The 23,984-nt window shown below is 46.0% G+C and overlaps 1 protein-coding gene across 2 annotated transcripts; it reads right to left on the bottom strand.

Moving 5' to 3' along the window:
• Nucleotides 1–1,787: 1,787 nt before the first annotated feature.
• Nucleotides 1,788–18,621, bottom strand: LOC131104346 (cytochrome P450 26C1). Of its 2 annotated transcripts, none has more exons than XM_058051414.1 (7): nucleotides 17,336–18,621; nucleotides 7,107–7,399; nucleotides 5,758–5,982; nucleotides 5,409–5,684; nucleotides 5,187–5,345; nucleotides 3,250–3,549; nucleotides 1,788–2,738 (listed from the first exon to the last, which is right to left on the bottom strand). In XM_058051414.1, exons 2-7 carry the CDS (start codon nucleotides 7,311–7,313, stop codon nucleotides 2,394–2,396), a joined length of 1,512 nt encoding a protein of 503 aa, XP_057907397.1. In that variant the 5' UTR covers nucleotides 7,314–7,399; nucleotides 17,336–18,621; the 3' UTR covers nucleotides 1,788–2,393. The 2 variants fall into 2 exon arrangements, with proteins under 2 accessions (XP_057907397.1, XP_057907405.1); XM_058051422.1 differs by lacking the exon at nucleotides 17,336–18,621 and adding an exon at nucleotides 7,613–7,618.
• Nucleotides 18,622–23,984: the final 5,363 nt, after the last annotated feature.

The following is a 23,984-nucleotide window of genomic DNA, read 5'->3' as shown; positions in this document are numbered from 1 at the left end:
AGGGGTGTCCAAAACGTTACACACAAATGCACATACATTTCATACTTCAACCCATAATAAGACCTTACATTTAGGAGTGGTAAATGTCATGTGACTGTCCCAGTTGAATAATTCTTGGAATTCTGTATTGCCGTCATGTTATGCTATGGAAAACTTGACGTGATGTATTTGTCATAATAAGGCTTTTTTTCAAATTTTGCCCATCATTTACAATGTCTTTCTCTTTTCTGAGTGTTCAAAAGATATACAAAGAGCTAAAAAAAAAGAGGCAGTTCATTAAAGGGACACCTATTGCACCTTTAAAGCCTGCTATTAAAACATCACCAAAAACCTTGAACAAGGTTTTTTAATGGTTTTATATTAATGCTGTGTCATGTTAGCGAGTGTATGGTGAAGCTAGCTGGTGTGGTATATCAAGGTGTCACTACAATAGTAACGTAGTTCTTGGGCATATTAGCATAATACTAATAACATTAATAATAACAATGTCGCTACAGCATTCTTGGTGCTTTTTGTTGTTTTTTTCAAAAGGCGGAATAGATATTTCCCATTATTCTTAGCTGCCTCTTTTTAGCTCTTTTTATATCTTTAGAACACACAGAAATAGAAAGATGTGTGTTTCACATAAGGATTGTTGATTTATTCATTCATTCATTTTCTACCGCTTTTCCTCACGAGGGTCGCAGGGGGTGCTGGAGCCTATCCCAGCTGTCTTCGGGGCGAGAGGCGGGGTACAACCCTGGACTGGTCGCCAGCCATGAGGGGTTCTTCTCCCACTGAGATTTGTTTTACCGATAACAAAGCAAATGAGTGTAATATCTAATAATATATATATATTTTTTACATTAAGTCGAGGGCCAATAAAATAAGCTGCGGGCTGAAAATGGCCCCCACTCCGCACTCTGGACACCCCTGGCCTATGCACTTACTGGCACACCAGCTCATGGTGCACAGAAGCCCTGTGGGTCTTCTCACACTGAGATTTGTGTTACCGATAACAAAGCAAATGAGTGTAATATCTAATAATACATATATATATTTTTTTTACATTAAGTCGAGGGCCAATAAAATAAGCTGCGGGCTGAAAATGGCCCCCACCCCGCACTTTGGACACCCCTGGCCTATACACTTACTGGCACACCAGCTCACGGTGCACAGAAACCCTGTGAGGGGTTCTTGCGGGTCTTCTCACACTGAGATTTGTGTTACCGATAACAAAGCAAATGAGTGTAATATCTAATAATATATTTTTTTTTACATTAAGTCGAGGGCCAATAAAATAAGCTGCGGGCTGAAAATGGCCCCCACCTCGCACTTTGGACACCCCTGGCCTATGCACTTACTGGCACACCAGCTGAGGGGTTCTTGTGGGTCTTCTCACACTGAGATTTGTGTTACCGATAACAAAGCAAATGAGTGTAATATCTAATAATATATATATATATTTTTTACATTAAGTCGAAGGCCAATAAAATAAGCTGCGGGCTGAAAATGGCCCCCATTCCGCACTTTGGACACCCCTGGCCTATGCACTTACTGGCACACCAGCTCATGGTGCACAGAAGCCCCATGAGGGGTTCTTGCGGGTCTTCTCACACTGAGATTTGTGTTACCGATAACAAAGCAAATGAGTGTAATATCTAATAATACATATATATATATTTTTTACATTAAGTCGAGGGCCAATAAAATAAGCTGCGGGCTGAAAATGGCCCCCACCTCACACTTTGGACATCCCTGGCCTATGCACTTACTGGCACACCAGCTGAGGGGTTCTTGTGGGTCTTCTCACACGGAGATTTGTGTTACCGATAACAAAGCAAATGAGTGTAATATCTAATAATATATATATATTTTTTTTACATTAAGTCGAAGGCCAATAAAATAAGCTGCGGGCTGAAAATGGCCCCCATTCCGCACTTTGGACACCACTGGCCTATGCACTTACTGGCACACCAGCTCATGGTGCACAGAAGCCCCATGAGGGGTTCTTGCGGGTCTTCTCACACTGAGATTTGTGTTACCGATAACAAAGCAAATGAGTGTAATATCTAATAATATATTTTTTTTTACATTAAGTCGAGGGCCAATAAAATAAGCTGCGGGCTGAAAATGGCCCCCACCTCGCACTTTGGACACCCCTGGCCTATGTACCTACTGGCACACCAGCTCATGGTGCACAGAAGTACCATGAGAGGTTCTTGCAGGTCTTCTCACACTGAGATGTTCCTGAGTAAGACTCCTTTCACACAGGAACCGGGGGGGGTGTCACCTGAGAAGTTCCAGAAGGTCCTAAAAGGTGCATAGGAAACAGAACCTGCCTCATGATGAAGTGCTCCCGACACCTTTCCGTCAGCAGAACCAAACAAACGGTCTTTTGGTCCGGCGGCGTCTTAAAGCGGGTTGCTGTGAGAAAAGCGCACGTGGAGTCCGTTGACAGGATGCACGATGGGCACCGTCTGCATCCTGGGGAAGTCCTCGGTGGCCAGGGTCCATTCGCACGTGCCCACCAGCTCCACAGCCAGAGTCTTTAGAACCAGCTGAGCCAGTTCTTTACCCACGCAGCCCCGCACGCCGCCGCCAAACGGCACATAACTGAAACGGGACGAGCGGTTTTCCTCGCGATCCGGGCCAAAGCGGTCAGGATCAAAGAGTTGGGGACTGTGGAAGACGGCGGCGGTCTCATGCGTGTCCCTGATGCTGTACATGACGCTCCAGCCTTTGGGGACCTGGTAGCCCTGCGACCAGAACAAGAACATGTCATGAGACAAAGACTTCTTTCACTCCATTTTGGTCTCTTTAGAACTTATTCCTCCTTTCACAGCTTCTTCTTTAGGACTTTAGGACCCAATTATTGGGTCGAGCCGGGCCTTGCCGGTTCAGGCTTCGGAGGTTGAGCTTGACTGAACAGACACAAAGACATTTCTGTACGAAAAAGACCCGTCCTGCCCTGAGAAAGACTCATGTGGACCACAATAGTCTTCTGGGAAATTCCTCTGAGATCTTTTTAAACTTCACAAAGCCTTCTGGCTGCAAATTGGGGGCACGGCGGGGGCAGCCGAGGGGGCGTTTAAGGACCACCTTGTCAAAGAACTTGTCAATCTGCATGTTAGCAAAGTTGGATTCAGACTGGTTTAGCTTTTCCGACATGATTTTCAGGCGCTAGTTACCATCAAGCTAAAAGCCACGGGACTCTGAAGGTATCAGGACTTGAGGTGACACTTCCTGATGACAGTGATTGACACTTACATCCAATTCAAATGTCTGCAAGGCGGTCCGGTATCCTCCAGAAACTGGTGGCAGAAACCGCAGAACCTCTTTGATCACACAATCCAAGTAGCGGAGCCGGCTCAGCTTTTCCAAGCTCAGGTGCGCCCCAAGTGGACTGCTATCAGGGTCTGAACCACCAGCACCTGCAAGACCCTCAGAGTCCAGCTCAGCTTTGAGGTGCCGAACCACAGCCGGGTGGCGAAGGAGCTGCAGGACCAGAGAGGTGGAGGCGCTGGCAGTGGTGGAGTGAGCGGCGAAGATCAATTCCACAGCCGTTTCCTGCGAGGTTAGTTTGACAAGTTAAGGACATGGAAACATTAGCCACGTTTACATGAGGAGTTTTTCTCTTTCCGAATGGAATCTTTCCCAAAACAATGGTATACATGGAAAGGAATATTCCAATCGCGTGTCTACATGCGCCGCTATAATCAACCAGAATAGTCAATGGGGCATGCGCAGTAAAGGGGTACACCCTGGACTGGTGGCCAGCCAATCACAGGGCACATATAGACATACCCGGAGAAAACCCACGAAAACTCAACACAGAGGGTGGAACTGAACTCGGGTCTCCTAGCCGTGAGTCCTGCTCAAACCACTTCTCTACCGTGCAGCTCTGTGTTAATCTAATAAACCTTATTTCACTTCTGAAATACCAATCCATCAGTTACGTACAGTATATCACAACACCATGTGACTGGTGGCCAGCCAATCACAGGGCACATATAGACAAACAACCATTCACACTCACATTCATACCTATGGACAATTTGGAGTGGCTAATTAACCTAGCATGTTTTTGGAATGTGGGAGGAAACCGGAGTACCCGGAGAAAACCCACGAAAGTTCAACACAGAGGGTGGAATTGAACTCGGGTCTCCTCGCTGTGAGTCCTGCTCAAACCACTCGTCCACCGTGCAGCTCTGTGTTAATCTAATAAACCTCATTTCACTTCTGAAATACCAATCCATCAGTTACGTACAGTATATCACAACACCATGTGACTGGTGGCCAGCCAATCACAGGGCACATATAGACAAACAACCATTCACACTCACATTCATACCTATGGACAATTTGGAGTGGCTAATTAACCTAGCATGTTTTTGGAATGTGGGAGGAAACCGGAGTACCCGGAGAAAACCCACAAAAACTCAACACAGAAAAGGCAGAGGGTGGAATTGAACTTGGGTCTCCTAGCCGTGAGGCCTGCTCAAACCACTTCTCTACCGTGCAGCTCTGTGTTAATCTAATAAACCTTATTTCACTTCTGAAATACCAATCCATCAGTTACGTACAGTATATCACAACACCCTGGACTGGTGGCCAGCCAATCACAGGGCACATATAGACAAACAACCATTCACACTCACATTCATACCTATGGACAATTTGGAGTCGCTAATTAACCTAGCATGTTTTTGGAATGTGGGAGGAAACCGGAGTACCCGGAGAAAACCCACGAAAACTCAACACAGAAAAGGCAGAGGGTGGAATTGAACTTGGGTCTCCTAGCCGTGAGGCCTGCGCAAACCACTCGTCCACCGTGCAGCTCTGTGTTAATCGCTAATTAACCTAGCATGTTTTTGGAATGTGTGAGGAAACCGGAGTACCCGGAAAAAAACCCACGCATGCACGGGGAGAACATGCAAACTCCACACAGAGATGGCCGAGGGTGGAATTGAACCCTGGTCTCCTAGCTGTGAGGCCTGCGCGCTAACCACTTGCCCACCGTGCAGCCCCAGGATTGTTGATGATGGCCAAAATTTTAAATTTATTTTTTCCACAAAAAATTAAAGCTGCAGCCATCTCTGTGTGGAGTTTGCATGTTCTCCCCGTGCATGCGTGGGTTTTCTCCGGGTGAATTGAACCCTGGTCTACTTTCTGGGTGTCTGACCTGAGAGCTACGGCGTCAGTACCTTGAGCTCCTGGATGCTGAAGTCCTGGCCGTGTTCTTTAGCGCTGGCCAGCATATAGTCGAAGGCGTCCAGATGGTCATCATGCACCTGCTGACGTTCCATCTTCTCTTCGATAATCTTCTCCATGTTGGCGTGTAGGATCTCTCTGGCTTTGATCCCCTGAAAGGAAAAGGAAAGTGATGAGTGAACCAATGTGGCGAAGACCAGCGGTTGCGTTCTGACCTTGCGGAGGCCGCTGAATGGAGCGTCTACAGGAAGTGAGAAGAGGTTGTCCATCAGCTGCTCAAAGATGCGGCCCAGGTAGACCACACGCTCCTCCTCCAGCTGCAGACCCAGCAGCACTCGCACGGCCACGCGGAACGTCAGCAACTTGGCCGCGCCGTAAACATCCATGGCGTCCGCGCACGAGCACCACTTGGCCACCTCGCAGCGCACCACGTCCTGCAGACGGGGCAGGTAGGACTCCAGAGCACCCCTGCTGAACACCTTGGCCAGGACCTAGAGATTAGGCGAAGTCGTGAGACATCATTTTGGACGCGGCGTCATCGGGCCGGGGTCATGTCATACATACCTTCCGCTTCCTTTTGTGGGCGTCGCCGATGGAGTTGACCAGCGTGTTGGGGCCCAGGATGATGCGCGTGCTCTGCGGCCACTGCGTGCACACCAGGCTGTGCTCCCCCAACAGGATCTTGCGGATGTTCTCGGCGCCCGTCACCCGGATGACGGGCTTGCCCAGGAGGTGGGTCTTAAACACGTTGCCATGGCGCTGCCTGCGAGAGATGTGGAAGTTGGAACCCTGCAGAGGAAAGAGGACATCATAAATATATATTTATATTATATTATATGGGCGACACAGCGGTCGAGTGGTTAGCGCGCAGACCTCACAGCTAGGAGACCAGGGTTCAATTCCACCCTCGGCCATCTCTGTGTGGAGTTTGCATGTTCTCCCTGTGCATGCGTGGATTTTCTCCGGGTACTCCGGTTTCCTCCCACATTCCAAAAACATGCTAGGTTAATTGGTGTTAATTCCAAATTGTCCATAGGTATGAATGTGAGTGTGAATGGTTGTTTGTCTATATGTGCCCTGTGATTGGCTGGCCACCAGTCCAGGGTGTACCCCGCCTCTCGCCCGAAGACAGCTGGGATAGGCTCCAGCACCCCTTGCAACCCTCGTGAGGAAAAGCGGTAAAAAATGAATGAATGAATATATTATATTATATTATATTATATTATATTATATTATATTATATTATATTATATTATATTATATTATATTATATTATATTATATTATATTATATTATATTATATTATATTTTTGGTTCACAGCGATAAATCCACAGCAATTTAAATAATTTAATAAAATATAAAAAAATAAAATAATAATTAAAATAATTTAAAATAATTCAAATAAAAATTTAAATAAGATAATTAAAAAATTTAAGAATGAAAAAAAAACAACTTAAATTATATAAGAAAGCAGGAAGTGAACAAATGTAACAGTTACTGATTGTAAAAGTACCAGATGGAGGGGTAGGATTTAATAAGCTTTGCTTCTTCCTACTCCTTTTGGACATGTGGAACTGTGAACTGATTATGGGATGCATTCAATTGTAATCTGATGCATGTTCAAATGAAATAAAACCATTACCATTACAAAAAAAATAATAATAAGACAAGCTGCGGGCCAAAAATGGCACCCGGGACTGCACTTTGGACACCCGTGGCATTGAGGGGGTCACGTGATGAACATTAGAAAGTAGCAGGTGAGCATATTGCAGCATTGCAGCTAACAAAGTGTACATTAAATATGACTAAAAACTAAATATGTACAGTCACTATATATTTATAACATTTAAAAAATTTAGGCTTATATGTGACGTCACTAAAAAAAAAAAGAAAAAAGTGCGCGTTTAGTCACCTGTACGAGCCAGTGGAGGGTCTCTCCGACCAGCGGCCACCCCATGGAGCCCTCCGGCAGGGGGAGGCTGCTGCCGGGGTCCCTCGTCAGCCTCCAGCGGAAGCTCCACAGCACGCGCGTTAGGGCGAGCAGGAGGAGCGCGCACAGCACCGACGTGAGCGCGCTGGTCAGGGCAGACAGCAGTCCGAACTGCAGCAGACGGAACATCTCCAAGCAGCCAGCATCCAGTAGCCACACGACGCGCGTAAAAGTGTCTCGTCTTTTCTTCTCTGATGGGAGGCTGGAGCACACGCCTGCGGGCGCGCACACACACACACACACACACACACACATAAAAGAAGAAGAAGAAGCGTTAAAGGACATCCTGCAGCGAGTAGAGTGCGCAGGAAGCGGATGGATGCTCTTGTCAACTATTCCAAACACTTTTACTGCCGACGTGCGCGGGCTTGCCCTCGCGCCTTACTAGTAAAGTGCTCGTGTGCGTGCGTGCGTGTGTGCGCGCTCACCTCCGAGTCGTGAGTCTCTGAGAGTGAAGTTGAAGCAAAGTGACGCCTTTTATACTCCACCACCTTCGCCCGTGACGTCACTGGCAATATGCTAACGAGGCGGGCGCGTACGAGCGAGATTTTTGCGCGCGCATACGGAGAGGTCGGTTGTTGTTGGGGGGCGGGAGACGACTTATTATCTTCACCGTCGTCTTCCTCCCCGAGGACTGACTGAGGGGCGTGCGCGTGAAGATGTCAGAAGAGTCACGTGACATCCTCTTTAGGCTACACCTGGTGACCTCTGACCCGGCAGGGTCCACACAGTAGAAAGTGTTGTCATGTAAACACAGGATGATGTCTGCTGTCAGCCTCGGGCGCATTCGCACGCGCACTTCCAAAGAGGAAGAAACGGAGGTGTTTCATTGGCTGCTGCAATGTGTGCACGTGTGTGCAATGGAATGTTAGCAAGCGATGCTAAAGCATGTTTAGCAGCTAGCAGGAGGATCACCTATAAAGGCGACGTCTGTCAACATGATCCTCGCTGCCTATTGACCTGTGGCGGCAGCTTGCTGGACGCCGGCTTCCTGCCTTGTTAAGGTGCCGCCAGTCTGGGGAACGCTCGTCAATTTACAGCGGAAGCGGCGCGGAGGATACGTTACACCGTTCTTCCTGGACGCGCCGCATTCCAGCCAGCGGCGGAGCAGCGGGAGGGAGCACAGGGAAAGTTTGGAGTCGCTCCCGCGAGACGCGAGAGGATGAATGAGGAGGAAGAAACGGCAGATGGATGAGAAGCTAGCTTTTGTTTACGCAAAACTTTTTTTAGGCCTTTATTTTGAATGTCTGTGCCACTTCCTTTTTCCTTCATTTAACATATTTGAATGTTTTTGCTCATCAAGTCAACAGTAAAGGAGGCGTGGCTTAGTCGCACATCTTTGGCTCCAATATATTCTATTCCAACACACACTGCTGTGTGTGTGTAAGATGGTGGACAAACTTTTGAATGAAGACTATTTCAACCCCCAGTTATAATTTATTTACATACACTATATCTGCTGATGTCCACGTTCACTGACATGTGACCTTCACTGACACTCAGGAGAAGTAATGTTCACTGATATAGTGCCGATGTAACATTCAATGACACAACGGTGATGTAAAATTCACTTACAGTATGTTATGGTCATGTGATGTTCATCATGGAAATGCAACATTCACTGATAGAATGGAAATGTAACATTGAATGACACAACAGAGATGTAAAATTCACTTACAGTATGTTATGGACATGTAATGTTCATCATGGAAATGCAACGTTCACTGACATAAGGGAGATGTAACATTCACTGATAGAATGGAGACGAAACGTTCACTGATATAATGTAAATGTAACATTCAATGACACAACGGAGATGTAAAATTCACTTACAGTATGTTATGGTCATGTAATGTTCATCATGGAAATGCAACGTTCACTGACATAAGGGAGATGTAAGGTTCACTGATATAATGGAAATGTAACATTCAATGACACAACGGAGATGTAAAATTCACTTACAGTATGTTACGGACATGTAATGTTCATCATGGAAATGCAACGTTCACTGACATAAGGGAATGTAACGTTCACTGATATAATGGAAATGTAACATTCAATGACACAACGGAGATGTAAAATACACTTATGGTATGTTATGGACATGTAATGTTCGTCATGGAAATGCAACGTTCACTGACATAAGGGAATGTAACGTTCACTGATATAATGGAAATGTAACATTCAATGACACAACGGAGATGTAAAATACACTTACGGTATGTTACGGGTATGTAATGTTCATCATGGAAATGCAACGTTCACTGACATAAGGGAGATGTAACATTCACTGATAGAATGGAGATGAAACGTTCACTGATATAATGGAAATGTAACATTCAATGACACAACGGAGATGTAAAATACACTTATGGTATGTTATGGACATGTAATGTTCATCATGGAAATGCAACGTTCACTGACATAAGGGAGATGTAACATTCACTGATAGAATGGAGACGAAACGTTCACTGATATAATGGAAATGTAACATTCAATGACACAACGGAGATGTAAAATACACTTATGGTATGTTATGGACATGTAATGTTCGTCATGGAAATGCAACGTTCACTGACATAAGGGAATGTAACGTTCACTGATATAATGGAAATGTAACATTCAATGACACGACGGAGATGTAAAATACACTTACGGTATGTTATGGGTATGTAATGTTCATCATGGAAATGCAACATTCACTGACATAAGGGAGATGTAACATTCACTGATAGAATGGAGACGAAACGTTCACTGATATAATGGAAATGTAACATTCAATGACACAACGGAGATGTAAAATACACTTATGGTATGTTATGGACATGTAATGTTCGTCATGGAAATGCAACGTTCACTGACATAAGGGAATGTAACGTTCACTGATATAATGGAAATGTAACATTCAATGACACAACGGAGATGTAAAATACACTTACGGTATGTTACGGGTATGTAATGTTCACTGACATAAGGGAGATGTAACATTCACTGATAGAATGGAGACGAAATGTTCACTGGTATAATGGAAATGTAACATTCAATGACACAACGGAGATGTAAAATTCACTTACAGTATGTTATGGACATGTAATGTTCATCATGGAAATGCAACGTTCACTGACATAAGGGAGATGTAACATTCGCTGATAGAATGGAGACGAAACGTTCACTGATATAATGGAAATGTAGCATTCAGTGACACAATGGAGATGTAAAATTCACTTACGGTATGTTATGGGCATGTAATGTTCATCATGGAAATGCAACGTTCACTGATAGAATGGAAATGTAACATTCAATGACACAACAGAGATGTAAAATTCACTTACGGTATGTTACGGGCATGTAATGTTCATCATGGAAATGCAACGTTCACTGACATAAGGGAGATGTAACATTCGCTGATAGAATGGAGATGAAACGTTCGCTGATATAATGGAAATGTAACATTCAATGACACAATGGAGATGTAACGTTCAAAGCTCACATTCACGTTTTTTAATGTCGGGATGCGACAGAAAGCGGCTGTGGCATGGGGGGTGGGGGGGTGGGGGTGGAATCAGCGTTCCACTTCCTTATCTTTCAGGCCGAGCGCCCTATGAGCCGCAGGGTGGAGGTATCGTGTTCAGGCCTGGAGTGAAGGTCACGACCTCAGTGTGAAAGAGACGTTTGTTCCGCGCAGACAAGGAAGGAAGGCGAGTGGACGCCTCGCAACTGGAAGGTTTAATCCCTCAGCCACCCACCCACCTACCCACCACGAAGCAAAACAGTGAACGCCGCATGTGGTCCTGATGCTGCGTGGTGCGGTGCTGTGACCATGTTGCCATGGCAACGGCATCCGTAATGCTACCGTGTGGCAGCCATCTTTGTCTCACGCTGACACTGAAGCTTTTTGGCCCCCCCCGGGGCGCACATACCTGACCGTCACTGACCACCTGGGTGACGCGTAGGAGCCAACAAAGGAGACAGGAAGTGCCCTTTATGTTAAGGAAGCATCCCTAGTGCCCTGCAGACACAAACGCTGACCTGTGTTGTGTTCACTGTCGACGCGTTCAAGTGCTTGCTTTGTGCTTACACACCACCGTCGTGTTTGTGTGGGGGCGGCTAGTGTCCATATACTTTTGTCTAATAGTTCGCTATACGCTAGGAAGCAACCTGCCACTCTGACTTATGTGTGCCCCGCCCCCAACACACACACACACACACACACACACACAACCTTCACCTGGAAGCTTGTGATTTATGTCACACACACATTATGAGAAACACACACACACACACCTGCTTGACTTTCAGCGAGTGCTCTGATTGGGCAACGGATGTGATCAGCTGACCACACACACACAACACACCTTTGTGTGTTTAAGTTAGCTTTGAAAGCTGATTGGCCAGTGGGCGGAGCCTTTGTGTTTGTGTTGGAATGATTACATTGTGTTGACAGGCATAATTAAACTGGCATCTCACACACACACACACACACACACACACATTCAGAAAGACTTGGCAGGATCTCTGGAGGGGGGGGGGGGGGGGGGACATCATTCAGGGACCAGTACCAGGACAGAGGTGGTCTCCCTGGGACACAAAGTGCTGATGTGCAGCCTGAGGACAAAGGACACCCCCATCTGTGTGTGTGTGTGTGTGTGTGTGTTCTAATTGCATTAGTGTGTGTGTGTGTCATCAACATGAGAAGAAGAAGAAGAGGAAGAGGTTAATGAGAAGGTTCAAGCATCTAAATGGAGCGGAACCTTCCTCAGTGTGTCTCCGTGGACCCTCAGGAGGGGTTCCTAATAAAGTGACCTAACGGAAGGCTTGCGGTTGGTTGCCAAGGTGACCAGAATGCCGCATCATCAGAGCACCATGAAACATTTACACACACACCATCGTCGTCATCACGATCAACAATCCCAGGTGTCAAAGGTCAACATCTCAGCAGTGTCACCGCAAATGACCTTTGACCCCGTGCTGATGTGGAACATTTAGTAAAGATGATGTCAGCGAATAAGGACCACAGAAGACCGCCTATGTGGTCCCACTCTTGCATCATCATCTGGTCTCACTAGGACTTCTCTTTGGATCCATCTGGTCCGACTAGGTCTGGCTAAGTAGCATTAGTTAGCTCCAAGTCTCAGCAAGTCTCACTGGGTCCATCAGGTCTTACCAAGTTTCACTGGGTCTCACCGGGTTTCACTTGGTCTCTTCCGGCCCTGATAGGTCTGGCTAAGTATGATAAGTATTAATATCTCTCCCCAAGTCTGGTCTAGACTCACCAGGTCTCACTGGGCCAATCTGTTGTCATCAGGTCTCAAAAAGTCTCTGACTGGGTCTCGTCGCCACCTGCCAGGTTTCACCAGTTCTCATCTGGTCCCACTAGGTCTGGCTAAGTAGCATCAGGTCTCTCCATGAGTCTGCTCTGGAGTTATCCAGACTTGTCGGGTCCCTTGGGGTCTTTCAGGTCTTATTTGTTCCATCGGGTTTTACCAGGTTTCACTTGGTCTCACTGAGTACAACTGGTCTCATCCAGACTTGTTGGGTCTCTTGGGGTCTTTCAGGTCTTAGTTGTTCCATCGGGTTTTACCAAGTTTCACTGGGTCTCACCAGGTTTCACTTGGTCTCACTGAGTACAGCTGGTCTCATCCAGGCTTGTTGGGTCTCTTTGGGTCTTTCAGGTCTTATTTGTTCCATCAGGTTTTACCAAGTTTCACTTGGTCTCAACTGGACTCACTGGGTCTGGCTAAGTATCATTAGATCTCCCCAAGTTTGATCTGGTCTCATCCAGACTTGTCGGGTCTCTTGGGATCCTTAAGGTCTTTCTCACCAAGTCCTACTGGGTCCATCAGTTCTTACCAAGATTCATGTGGTCTCATCTGATCCTACAAGGCCTGGCTCAAAAAGTCTCTCACTGGGCCTCGTCACCACCTGCCAGGTTTCACCAGTTCTCATCTAGTCCCACTAGGTCTGGCTACGTAGCACCAGGTCTCTCTACGAGTCTGCTCTGGTCCCTTGGGGTCTTTCAGGTCTTATTTGTTCCATCGGGTTTTACCAAGTTTCACTGGGTACCACCAGGTTTCACTTGGTCTCAACTGGACCAACTGGGTCTGGCTAAGTATCATTAGGTCCCCCCAAGTGTGGTCTGGACTCACCACGTTTCACTGGGTCCATTCAGTCTCATCAATAATCAGGTCTCAAAAAGTCTTATTGGGTCCAAAGGGTCTTACCAGCTCTCACTGGGTCTCATCATGACTTGTCAGGTCCTGCCCCGGTTTTGTCCCGATTTGGACTCACCAAGTTTCACTCAGTCTCATTGGTTCCTTCAGGACCTACCAAGGTCTAAACGTCAGGACTCACCAGGTCTCACCAGGTATCGGGTCCCCTGAGGTCTTGCCAGGCTGTGAAAGGTCAAGGAGGTGCGGTGTGCTGAGTCATGCTGAAGAAACCGCTGACAAGTCAATCATACGTAGCCCCCCCTACCCCTGTCCCCCCGACCCCCCTCTACTCCTGTCAGTCATTCTTTTCTTGTATCACCATTGGAGGAGGAGATGGTGGGTGGGGTGCATTGTGTGTTTGAGTGACACTTCATCAGCTATTAGGGTTCTCAAACTGTCAATCATGCTCACAAAACACACAGCGGGGGGCCGTCACTCCCCTGATGAGTGTGTGTGTGTGTTGCCTGCACACACACACACACACACACACACACACACACACACACACACTTAAACTGATTTAAAAAGACAAAGTTCTCAGCAAAGAGGAAGTAGAAAGTGTCCATGTTTGTAGTCTGGTGATGACCGACTATGCAACAGTTACCGCCTGATAATCGTGGGGCTTGCGGCAGTGGCGGCGCCCCCCCCGCCCCCCCGGGTTGTCATGAAGGCGAAGGTGCAGCACATCAAACGCACACGCGTGTGACACAAGTGCGCACATTAGACCAAAAAACCCGACAAAGTTGACAGGCCAAGTCAGAACGTGCAGACGCCACCTTTTGATGTGGCGGCGAGGAGGGGCGGAGCCAAGCGTCTATCAAAAACAAACACCGACTTTTGACTGGCGTGATTAGTGGCGTCGCGGTCGGTAAGATGTCAGACACAACACACATCCTGATTATACTGTGTGTGTGTTTTGAGTACATAAGCGCATGTTTGGTATTTTGAGTGCATAAGTTCACACTTGCATACAGTACATACACTACATCTTTTGAGTGCACACTTGCGTACTTACTATACACTTAGGGCTTTAATTTTGTAGCAGGAGCAACTCACCAGCCTTGCACTGCGCCTACATCATGCTAACGAGGTGTGGACAGCACGCTTTGCAAAATTTATGAGCAGCGCAGTCTGGCGCAGCATGGCGCACCCACGCCTCCATCCCTCCCACCCGCGCAAATAGCAAAGAGGGAGGAGAGAAGGCTTCTTAACCAATCAAATGAACGCTCTCATTGCCATCTGGTGGGACGCGTCATCTGTTCCTGACAGTTACATTAAAGACAGCAGCAGGCTAACCCAAGCATCTTACTTGTTCTCTACCAGCATTCCTACTCTACATCGCCAAATAGGAGAACCTTTGATGGTAGATCAAAGCTCGTGAAAATGTGACATGTCTGCCCAGTGCGCCTGCCAGCCAATTTAACATTATGCAGGCTGCGCTTCGACTGCGCCCCGAATTGACCAAGTCAGAGCTGGCGAGCTTTCTCTGCACCTTTGGCATGCTGTTTTGTCACGGAATTGTCACTGCGCCAAGCTGAAAATGTGGACACCTCCCCGGGTGCGCCGCCACACCCATCTCGGCGCAGTCTATTCTACCAAATTGGCTGCGCACCGGGTTGCACTGGACCAAATTACCCCTGCGTGGGCTGCGCATATATCAGACGCTTCAGACGCTTCCATTAAATAGTGGTTGCTGACATTGGTTTTTACACTAAAATGTGCGAGACACTCTGAAAATGTGACATGTCTGCCCTGTGCGCCTGCCAGCCAATTTAACATTATGCAGGCTGCGCTTCGACTGCGCCCCGACTTGACCAAGTTGGAGCTGGCGAGCTTTTTCTGCACCTTTGGCAAGCTGTTTTGTCACGAAATTGTCACTGCGACAAGCTGAAAATGTGGACACCTCCCCGGGTGCGCCGCCACACCAATCTCGGCGCAGTCCATTCTACCAAATTGGCTGCGCACCGGGTTGCACTGGACCGAATTATTGCTGTGCTGTGCCACAAAATTAGAGCCCATTATCTTTTAAGTGCATAAAGGCAAACCTGTGTACTTAAACACCTAGTGCACACTTACATTAACTGTGCACTTTGTTGTTGAGTGCATTAGGGCAAACTTGTGTACTTGCAATTACTATTTTGAGTGCATAATGGCATGCTTTGCTGTACACAATGTTTTGAGTGCACAAAGACACAGTTGTGTATTTACACTAATCTTACATAAGTGTACTTCATTTGAGTGCACTCAGTATGGCGAGTGTGCATCGATGGACCCTGTCAACATTCACACACTCAGGCAATGCAAGAGACAAGGCCGATGTTTCAAAGTAGCTGCCAAGCTTTCAGGTCAAAGAGCACCTGTCAATCATCTGAAGGCCCTGCCCACGGAGCGTCACCGATGGCGGAACATGGCGAGCGCGTCCGAAGGTGAGTGTTTCTGCTCGGCAGGAGCGGCTCAGGGCGCTGAAGCGTGGCAAAGCAGACTAATTGTCTCTTTCCTCTCCCAACGGGATTAGCGTCCCATGGCGCCGCCGCTTCTGCGCTCCCTCAGCGGGAAGCTGCGCCGCGCTGCCAGCGGGGAGGGTGCTAAACGTTGGCCGGGGTCACGCCGTACCGCCACCGTACGTGTCTGCTTTCGCACGCCCGCCGCAACCCGCCTTTATGGGGCGGGGTTGCCTGGGGAAAAGAAGCTGTGATTTATGCTAATGCTAAGCTAACTCAACAAAACAACTTCTTCATATATCTCATTAATAATCAATTCATTCCGTTTTTTTTAATGATGACACACTTCCACTTCCTGTCCTCATCCAATCAGACGTCAGCCCAGCTGTCATGTGCTAACGCTAAGCTATCTGAACAAAACAACTTCTTCATACATCTCATTAATAACTTCCACTTCCTGTCCTCATCCAATCAGACGTCAGCCCAGCTGTCATGTGCTAACGCTAAGCTATCTGAACAAAACAACTTCTTCATACATCTCATTAATAACTTCCACTTCCTGTCCTCATCCAATCAGACGTCAGCTCAGCTGTCATGTGCTAACTCTAAGCTAACTGAGCAAAACAACTTCTTCATACACCTCATTAATAACTTCCACTTCCTGTCCTCATCCAATCAGACGTCAGCTCAGCTGTCATGTGCTAACGCTAAGCTAACTGAAAAAAACAACTTCTTCATACATCTCATTAATAATCAATTCATTCTGTTTTTTTAAAAGACGGCACACTTCCACTTCCTGTCCTCATCCAATCAGACGTCAGCTCAGCTGTCATGTGCTAACGCTAAGCTAACTGAACAAAACAACTTCATATATCTCATTAATTATCAATTCATTCTGTTTTTTTAAATGACGGCACACACACTTCCACTTCCTGTCCTCATCCAATCAGTCTGCTCAGCTGTCATGTGCTAACGCTAAGCTAACTCAACATAACAACGAGGCCGTCACTTCCTGCTGGGGCGGGGACTTTATTTTGATGCCCACATCAACGTTTGCGTGGGAAAAAAAACACGAAAGAAAGATGGCGTCATGAAGTCACCAAGTATTTTATCACGTTAGCATGTCGTTAGCGTGTTTCTGTGAGGCTCCGCCCATGGCCAGACCGTCTCCACCTCCATCTTTGAGTCACATTGAGTGGTCACATGACAGCGTAGGAACAAAGTTTTGTTTGCTCTTCTTTTCCCATCACAGCCCTCAAACAACCCCTCACACCCCCCCCCCCCCCGTCCCCCGGTCCCCCCGCCCTCCGCCGCTAATCTGCCGCCCGGCGCCGCTGGGCTGGCGGCTCCGTCTCCTCATTGGTGCAGAAGAAGAATTCTGCTCTGTTATTCTTTCTGCTTGTTTGAGGGTGAGTGGCCGGTCAGCCCATTAGCATTTTCCAACGCTAGCAGCGCTAAACTACACACAACAGCGCGCACGAGTGCTCGCACGACAACTCACTTTGTCGGCTTCTTCATCCACGTCCTCTTTCATGCTCTTCTTCTTCTTCACCTCGTTCTCCCCTCTCACCGCTATCTCCATGATGTTCTTCTTCATTATGTTTCTCATGGTTTCTTCTTCCTGGTGTTCTTCTTCACAATGTTCTTCCTCTTGTTCCTTGCTGTGTTCCTCTTCTTCTTCTTCTTGGTTCTGTACCGTGTTCTTCAAGTTTTTCTTGGTTCTTCTTCACCCTGTCCTTCATGTCATACTTCTTCAGGTTCTTTAACATGTTCTTCAAGTTTGCCTTCACAATGTTCTTCTTCTACTTGTTCCTTGTTGTGATCTTCTTGTTCTTTTTCTAGTTCTTTTGAGTTTGTTCTTCATGTTCTTGTTTGTGATGTTCTTCGTCTTGTTCCTTGTTGTGTTCTTCTTCTTGTTATTGGTTCTTCACCCTGTTCTTCATGTTCTTCTTCTTGTTATTGGTTCTTCACCCTGTTCTTCATGTTCTTCTTTATGTGTTCTTTCCTGTGCTCTTCAAGTTCTTCTTCTTGTTATTGGTTCTTCACCTTGTTCTTCATGTTCTTCTTTGTGATGTTCTTTGTCTTGTTCCTTGTTGTATTCTTCTTCTTGTTATTGGTTCTTCACCCTGTTCTTCTTTGTGTGTTCTTTCCCTTGCTCTTCATGATCTTCTTCTTGTTATTGGCTCTTCACCCTGTTCTTCTTTGTGTGTTCTTTCCTGTGCTCTTCATGTTCTTCTTCTTGTTATTGGTTCTTCACCTTGTTCTTCAAGTTCTTCTTTGTGTGTTCTTTCCTGTGCTCTTCATGTTCTTCTTCTTGTTATTGGTTCTTCACCCTATTCTTTGTGTTCTTCTTTATCTACTTCTTCTTCTTGTTCTTCCTGGTGTTCTTTTTCACAATGTTCTTCCTCTTGTTCCTTGCTGTGTTCTTCAAGTTTTTCTTTGTTCTTCTGTCATACTTCTTCAGGTTCTTTAACACGTTCTTCAAGTTCGCCTTCACAATGTTCTTCTTCTACTTGTTCCTTGTTGTGTTCTTGTTCTTTTTCTAGTTCTTTGAGTTCTCCATTGTGTTCTTTGCCATGTTCTTCATGTTCTTCTTTGTGATGTTCTTTGTCTTGTTCCTTGTTGTGTTCTTCTTCTTGTTCTTGGTTCTTCACCCTGTTCTTTGTGTTCTTCTTTGTGTGTTCTTTCCAGTGCTCTTCATGTTCTTCTTCTTGTTATTGGTTCTTCACCCTGTTCTTCTTTGTGTGTTCTTTCCTGTGCTCTTCATGTTCTTCCCCGTGCTCTTCATGTTCTTCTTGTTATTGGTTCTTCACCCTGTTCTTCTTTGTGTGTTCTTTCCTGTGCTCTTCATGTTCTTCTTCGTGTTCTTCCCCGTGCTCTTCATGTTCTTCTTCTTGGTTCTTCACCCTGTTCTTCTTTGTGTGTTCTTTCATGTGCTCTTCATGTTCTTCTTGTTATTGGTTCTTCACCCTGTTCTTCATGTTCTTCTTTGTGTGTTCTTTCATGTGCTCTTCATGTTCTTCTTCTTGTTATTGGTTCTTCATCATGTTCTTCTTTGTGTGTTCTTCCCCGTGCTCTTCATGTTCTTCTTCTAGTTCTTTGTGTTCTTTGCTCTGCTCTTCATTCTTCATTTTTTTGAAGACGAGCTAGGAGGATTAAGAGAAAGATGAGCTAACGTGTTAGCATAGTTTGGGTCGTTTGGGTGTGGTCAGGGCGTCAGGTGGTCACATGAGAAGAGACATTTTGGAGCTAAGCTAGGCTACGCTAGGCTAAGCTAAGCTACGCAGTCCATCAAGTGTTTGCGGCTTCGCTTCATTGCTCGTCCTCACTGAGTGGATGTGAACTTGGTAGGGGGGTGTGGCTGGGGAGCGTGGGTGGGGGTGATTAGGCCATGTCTTCTTGCCGCCATGAGGACGCTTGGGAGACACGCAGCTTAATGGCGAGACACATGGCGGCTAATTGGCTGAATGGGATGAAGGCTGTTAGCGCTCGCTGGTGAGGAAGGGCACACACAAGGTCAATTGTCCTCGTCGTCATGTGTCACGGCCGAGCGGGGGTGGCGGCGGGAGTGGTGGTGGGGGGGGGGGGGGACGCTAATGAACAAGGAAGGCTCATTATTTCAGGGTTCACGGGGTACAGAAACGGCGGCGCAGCACAAGGAGCCTGTTTTCCGCCCCGCCGCACGCCAGCGAAATCATATCATTTCAACTTTCCTCATTCCAACGTCAGCGCTGGTCATCGGGGAACATCACACGTTCCCACCGCTTCTCACGCCCCTTCAAAGTCGGGGCGCCTCGGTGGCGGGGTCGCCCACCTACGGAAGCCAGCGCCCAACTTTTTCCCGCCACACATCAAAACGTCAAACGCATGTTTAGCATTAGCATTAGCATTAGCATGCTACGAGCTTTGGAAGCAAAGAGGCGGCGAGAGGGCGGAGGCGGGGCCACGTGAGAGCACCATGCCGTGCGTCTCCCGCTCACACACCTCACTAATGACCTACACACACACACACACACACATGCTGAAAACACCATGAAGAAGAAGGTAAAAAAAGGACACGGCAAAGAACATGATGAAGAAGTCCAAGAAGAAAGAGAAGAACACAATGAAGAAGAACATTTAGGAAAACGTGGAGAGCAAGTGGAAGAACACGGCAAAGAACGAATGCAGAACAAGAAGAGAGAATAAGAGAACAGAAGAAGAGGAGAAGAATAAAAACATCAAACATCAAGAAGGACACCGTGAGGAAGAACATAGTCAGAAACATGATGAACTCAAAGAACAAGACCAAGAAAAGAAAAACATGAAGAGCATGATACAGAACAAAAACAAACACGAAGAAAACAATGAAGAACATTTAGAACAACATGAAAATACAGAAGAACACAATACAGAACAAATAAGAAGAAGAAGAAGAGGAACACAGCACAAGAACATGATGAAGAACTAAAAGAACACAATGAAGAACATTGAGAAAAGTAGCTGGTCATTATGTTCTTCTTCATAATGTTCTTCTCTCATTTAGAAAAACATGTTCTGATGAACTCATGACTTAGGAACATCCATTTGGAGTAGTTACTGAGGAACTCATGACTAAGGAACATGTATTTAGAGCAGTTACAGAAGAACTCGTGACTGCGGCTCATATATTTAGAGTAGTTACTGTGGAACTCATGGCTAAGGCCCATATATTTAGAGTAGTTACTGAGGAACTCATGACCAAGGCACATATATATAGAATAGTTACTGAGGAACTCATGACTAAGGAACATGTATTTAGAGCAGTTACAGAAGAACTCGTGACTATGGCTCATATATTTAGAGTTGTTACTGAGGAACTCATGACCAAGGCACATATATATAGAATAGTTACTGAGGAACTCATGACTAAGGTACATATACTTAGACTAGTTACTGATGAACTTGTGACTTAGGAACATCAATTTGGAGTAGTTACTGAGGAAGTAATGACTAAGGAACATGTATTTAGAGCAGTTACCGAAGAACTCGTGACTAAGGCCCATATATTTAGAGTAGTTACTGAGGAACTCAGGTCTAAGGCACATATAGTTAGAGTTGTTACTGAGGAACTCATGACCAAGGCACATATATATAGAATAGTTACTGAGGAACTCATGACTAAGGTACATATACTTAGACTAGTTACTGATGAACTTGTGACTTAGGAACATCAATTTGGAGTAGTTACTGATGAACTTGTGACTTAGGAACATCAATTTGGAGTAGTTACTGAGGAAGTAATGACTAAGGAACATGTATTTAGAGCAGTTACCGAAGAACTTGTGACTACTGCCCATATATTTAGAGTAGTTACTGAGGAACTCATGGCTAAGGCACATATATTTAGAGTAGTTACTGGGGAACTCAGGTCTAAGGCACATATATTTAGAGTTGTTACTGAGGAACTCATGACTAAGGCACATATATAGAGTAGTTACTGAGGAACTCGTGAATAAGGTATATATACTTAGAGTAGTTACTGATGAACTTGTGACTTAGGAACATCCATTTGGAGTAGTTACTGAGGAAGTAATGACTAAGGAACTCATGACTATGGCCCATATATTTAGAGCAGTTACTGTGGAACTCATCACCAAGGGACATATATTTAGAGTAGTTGCTGAGGTAGTAATAGCTAAGGAATGTGCATTTAGAGTAGTTACTGAGGAACTTGTGACTAAGGCACACATATTTAGAGGTGTTATTGAGGTACTCGTGACTAAGGCACATATATTTAGAGTAGTTACTGTGGAACTCATGACTAAGGGACATATATATTTAGAGTAGTTACTGAGGTATTAATGGCTAAGGAATGTGCATTTAGAGTAGTTACTGGGGAACCCATGACTAAGGCACACATATTTAGAGTAGTTACTGAGGAACTCATGACTAAGGCACACGCATTTAGAGTATTTGCCGAGGAACACAATGAAGAACACAAAGAAGAACATGATGAACACCATGAAAAAAATGAAGAGAGCATATAAGAAGACCATGAAGACCACAAAGCAGAACACTATGAATAATACGATGAAGAAATTGAAGAACACAGAGAACAAAAACAACACAAAGAAGAACATTTACAAAAACATGAAGAAGAGCATGGTGCAGAGCAAATAAGAAGACCATGAAGAAAACAAGGAAGAACATTATGAACACATAGAATAAGAAGAACATAGTGAAGAACATGTGTTCTTATTCATCTATACCATGTTCTTCTTAGAAATGTTCTTCATAACATTTTTCGTGTTCTCCATGTTCTCCAGGTTCATGTTTTATCATTTAGAAAAACATGAAGAACGCGAAGAACACAAGGAACACCTAGAGGAACATCACTTGAGAAGACTTTTCTTCTTCAGCATGATCAACTTCAGGAGTTCTCTGCATCCTGAAAGAACCGAGTGATACCTCGCTTTTTTTCATCTTTCATTCCAACTTCCAGCAGATCCAACCAATCTAGTTCCCCATCACCTTCAGTCACGTGTCTCACTTAAAGCGTTCCCCCTTGCAACATGTGCTACCTAGAGTAGGAACCATTCTGTTTCATTCCTATTTTCCTCCTTTTTAAAAAAAATTCAACAGCGCTTCTCGATGTTTTCTTTGCAACCGTACTCAACTGAAAAGATGTACAGATTTGTCCAACACTCAGAAATACGCAGGTCACCTGAACACAGCATTCGGCTACGGTGCTTTCCAGGAGGAAGGAAGGATAAAGGAGAAAATGCGAATGCTGAAAGAAGAAAGAGATGTTGTGTTGCACGTTGAAGCGTTGAACCCCGACAGCCAATCTGCTCTCCCCGTTTGCCCCGTCACCCCGCATCATTGGGGTCAAAGGGCGCTGTGAATCCCAATTAATGAGCCGGCAACCCCCCCCCCTTGAAACGTCTTTTTCCCAACCTTTCTGCTAGCTAAAGAGTGTCTTTGGCGCTTTCGACACCTGAGCCGCTTCGGTGGAAGACGGCGAAGGACCGACAGCGTTTGCGCTGAGGAAGAGGAGAAGGAAGAAGCTAGCGAGCGTTGCCCGGGCGCTAACTGTTCACCCTTGTAATGAGATCATGCCCGCTGAAGGCTCCGGAACAAAGGCGTGCAAATTGTCATTAAATGTGCTGCGTTTGATCGCTGAGGCCTTTCATGGCCGCTAATGGCTCCTGACAGGCGCCGCCAACAGATTCTGTGACAAACTTCTCGATTGAGCCGAGAGGATTTTTGAACTTTGCTTGCTCCCGCGCCCCCGGCCCGGCCCCGGCCCCCCGACCCGGGCTCCGGCTCCGACTCGCTCTGTCAAACAATCACATCAATGACCCAATTGAGCAGTGGTCCCTTGTTGATAACCTCAATGAGCTCTATGTTGCCATTCTTTGTGCGCTCGCTGCATTTTATGGTAATTAAACACTCGCTTGCTTCCTGCCTTCAATACAAACACTGGAAAAAAAAAAAAAAAAGGGGGGGGTGGTCGGAACGCACGGGCCGCGCTGGGGGAAACTGGTAGATTGCAGGTGCAGCAAAGACGGCTTCGGGGGGGCGGACTTTCCCACCGAGCGCTCATTAGGTCATGACAATTTGTTCTTACAAAAGACACGTCGTGACCCCCCCCCCTCTCCCGGGGCCCCCCTCCGCCCCTTATCTGAATATGCTTTTTTACAAGCACGCATCTAATTGCTGCTTTCCCGGGCGGCGCCGCCTGGCTGCTGCAGGCTCAAAGGCCAACGACCACGTGACACCTCGTTAACTTCGCTGGCAGGTGATACCCGCTAACAATGCTAACAATGCTAACAATGCTAACACTCATATCTACACATTATATCGTATATATTACATTACAGGTTGTTTGTCTATATGTGCCCTGTGATTGGCTGGCCACCAGTCCAGGGTGTACCCCACCTCTCGCCCCAAGACAGCTGGGATAGGCTCCAGCACCCAGTATATATTTTTTTATCATAGCAGTATGAAGTTTTTCTCCTAATATTTTGACTTTACCATCACAATATCTAATATAACTCATTTTGCTAAAATCGCACATTTATTTTTCCTTCAATATTTCAACTTGATGCTATTTCTTCACCTTGTTTTTTTTATACTTTTGTCTTTATTCTTATAAATTTACCACTGTTGTTTTTCTTATATTATTC

Source organism: Doryrhamphus excisus, chromosome 2, assembly GCF_030265055.1.
Source record: "Doryrhamphus excisus isolate RoL2022-K1 chromosome 2, RoL_Dexc_1.0, whole genome shotgun sequence".
In the NCBI taxonomy this organism is placed as follows: Eukaryota; Metazoa; Chordata; class Actinopteri; order Syngnathiformes; family Syngnathidae; genus Doryrhamphus; species Doryrhamphus excisus.
The sequence above is the reverse complement of the archived record's forward strand: the minus strand, read 5'-3'. Positions and strand labels throughout refer to the sequence as shown.

What these genes read in the sequence shown, in the direction of transcription:
- LOC131104346 (XM_058051414.1), bottom strand. Translation starts at nt 7,313, where the DNA reads ATGTTCCGTCTGCTGCAGTTCGGACTGCTGTCTGCCCTGACCAGCGCG. An exon ending in CCCACAAAAGGAAGCGGAAG is followed by an intron (nt 5,685 to 5,757) that starts GTATGTATGACA and finishes CCTAATCTCTAG; the next exon opens with GTCCTGGCCAAGGTGTTCAG. An exon ending in CATTCAGCGGCCTCCGCAAG is followed by an intron (nt 5,346 to 5,408) that starts GTCAGAACGCAA and finishes TTTTCCTTTCAG; the next exon opens with GGGATCAAAGCCAGAGAGAT.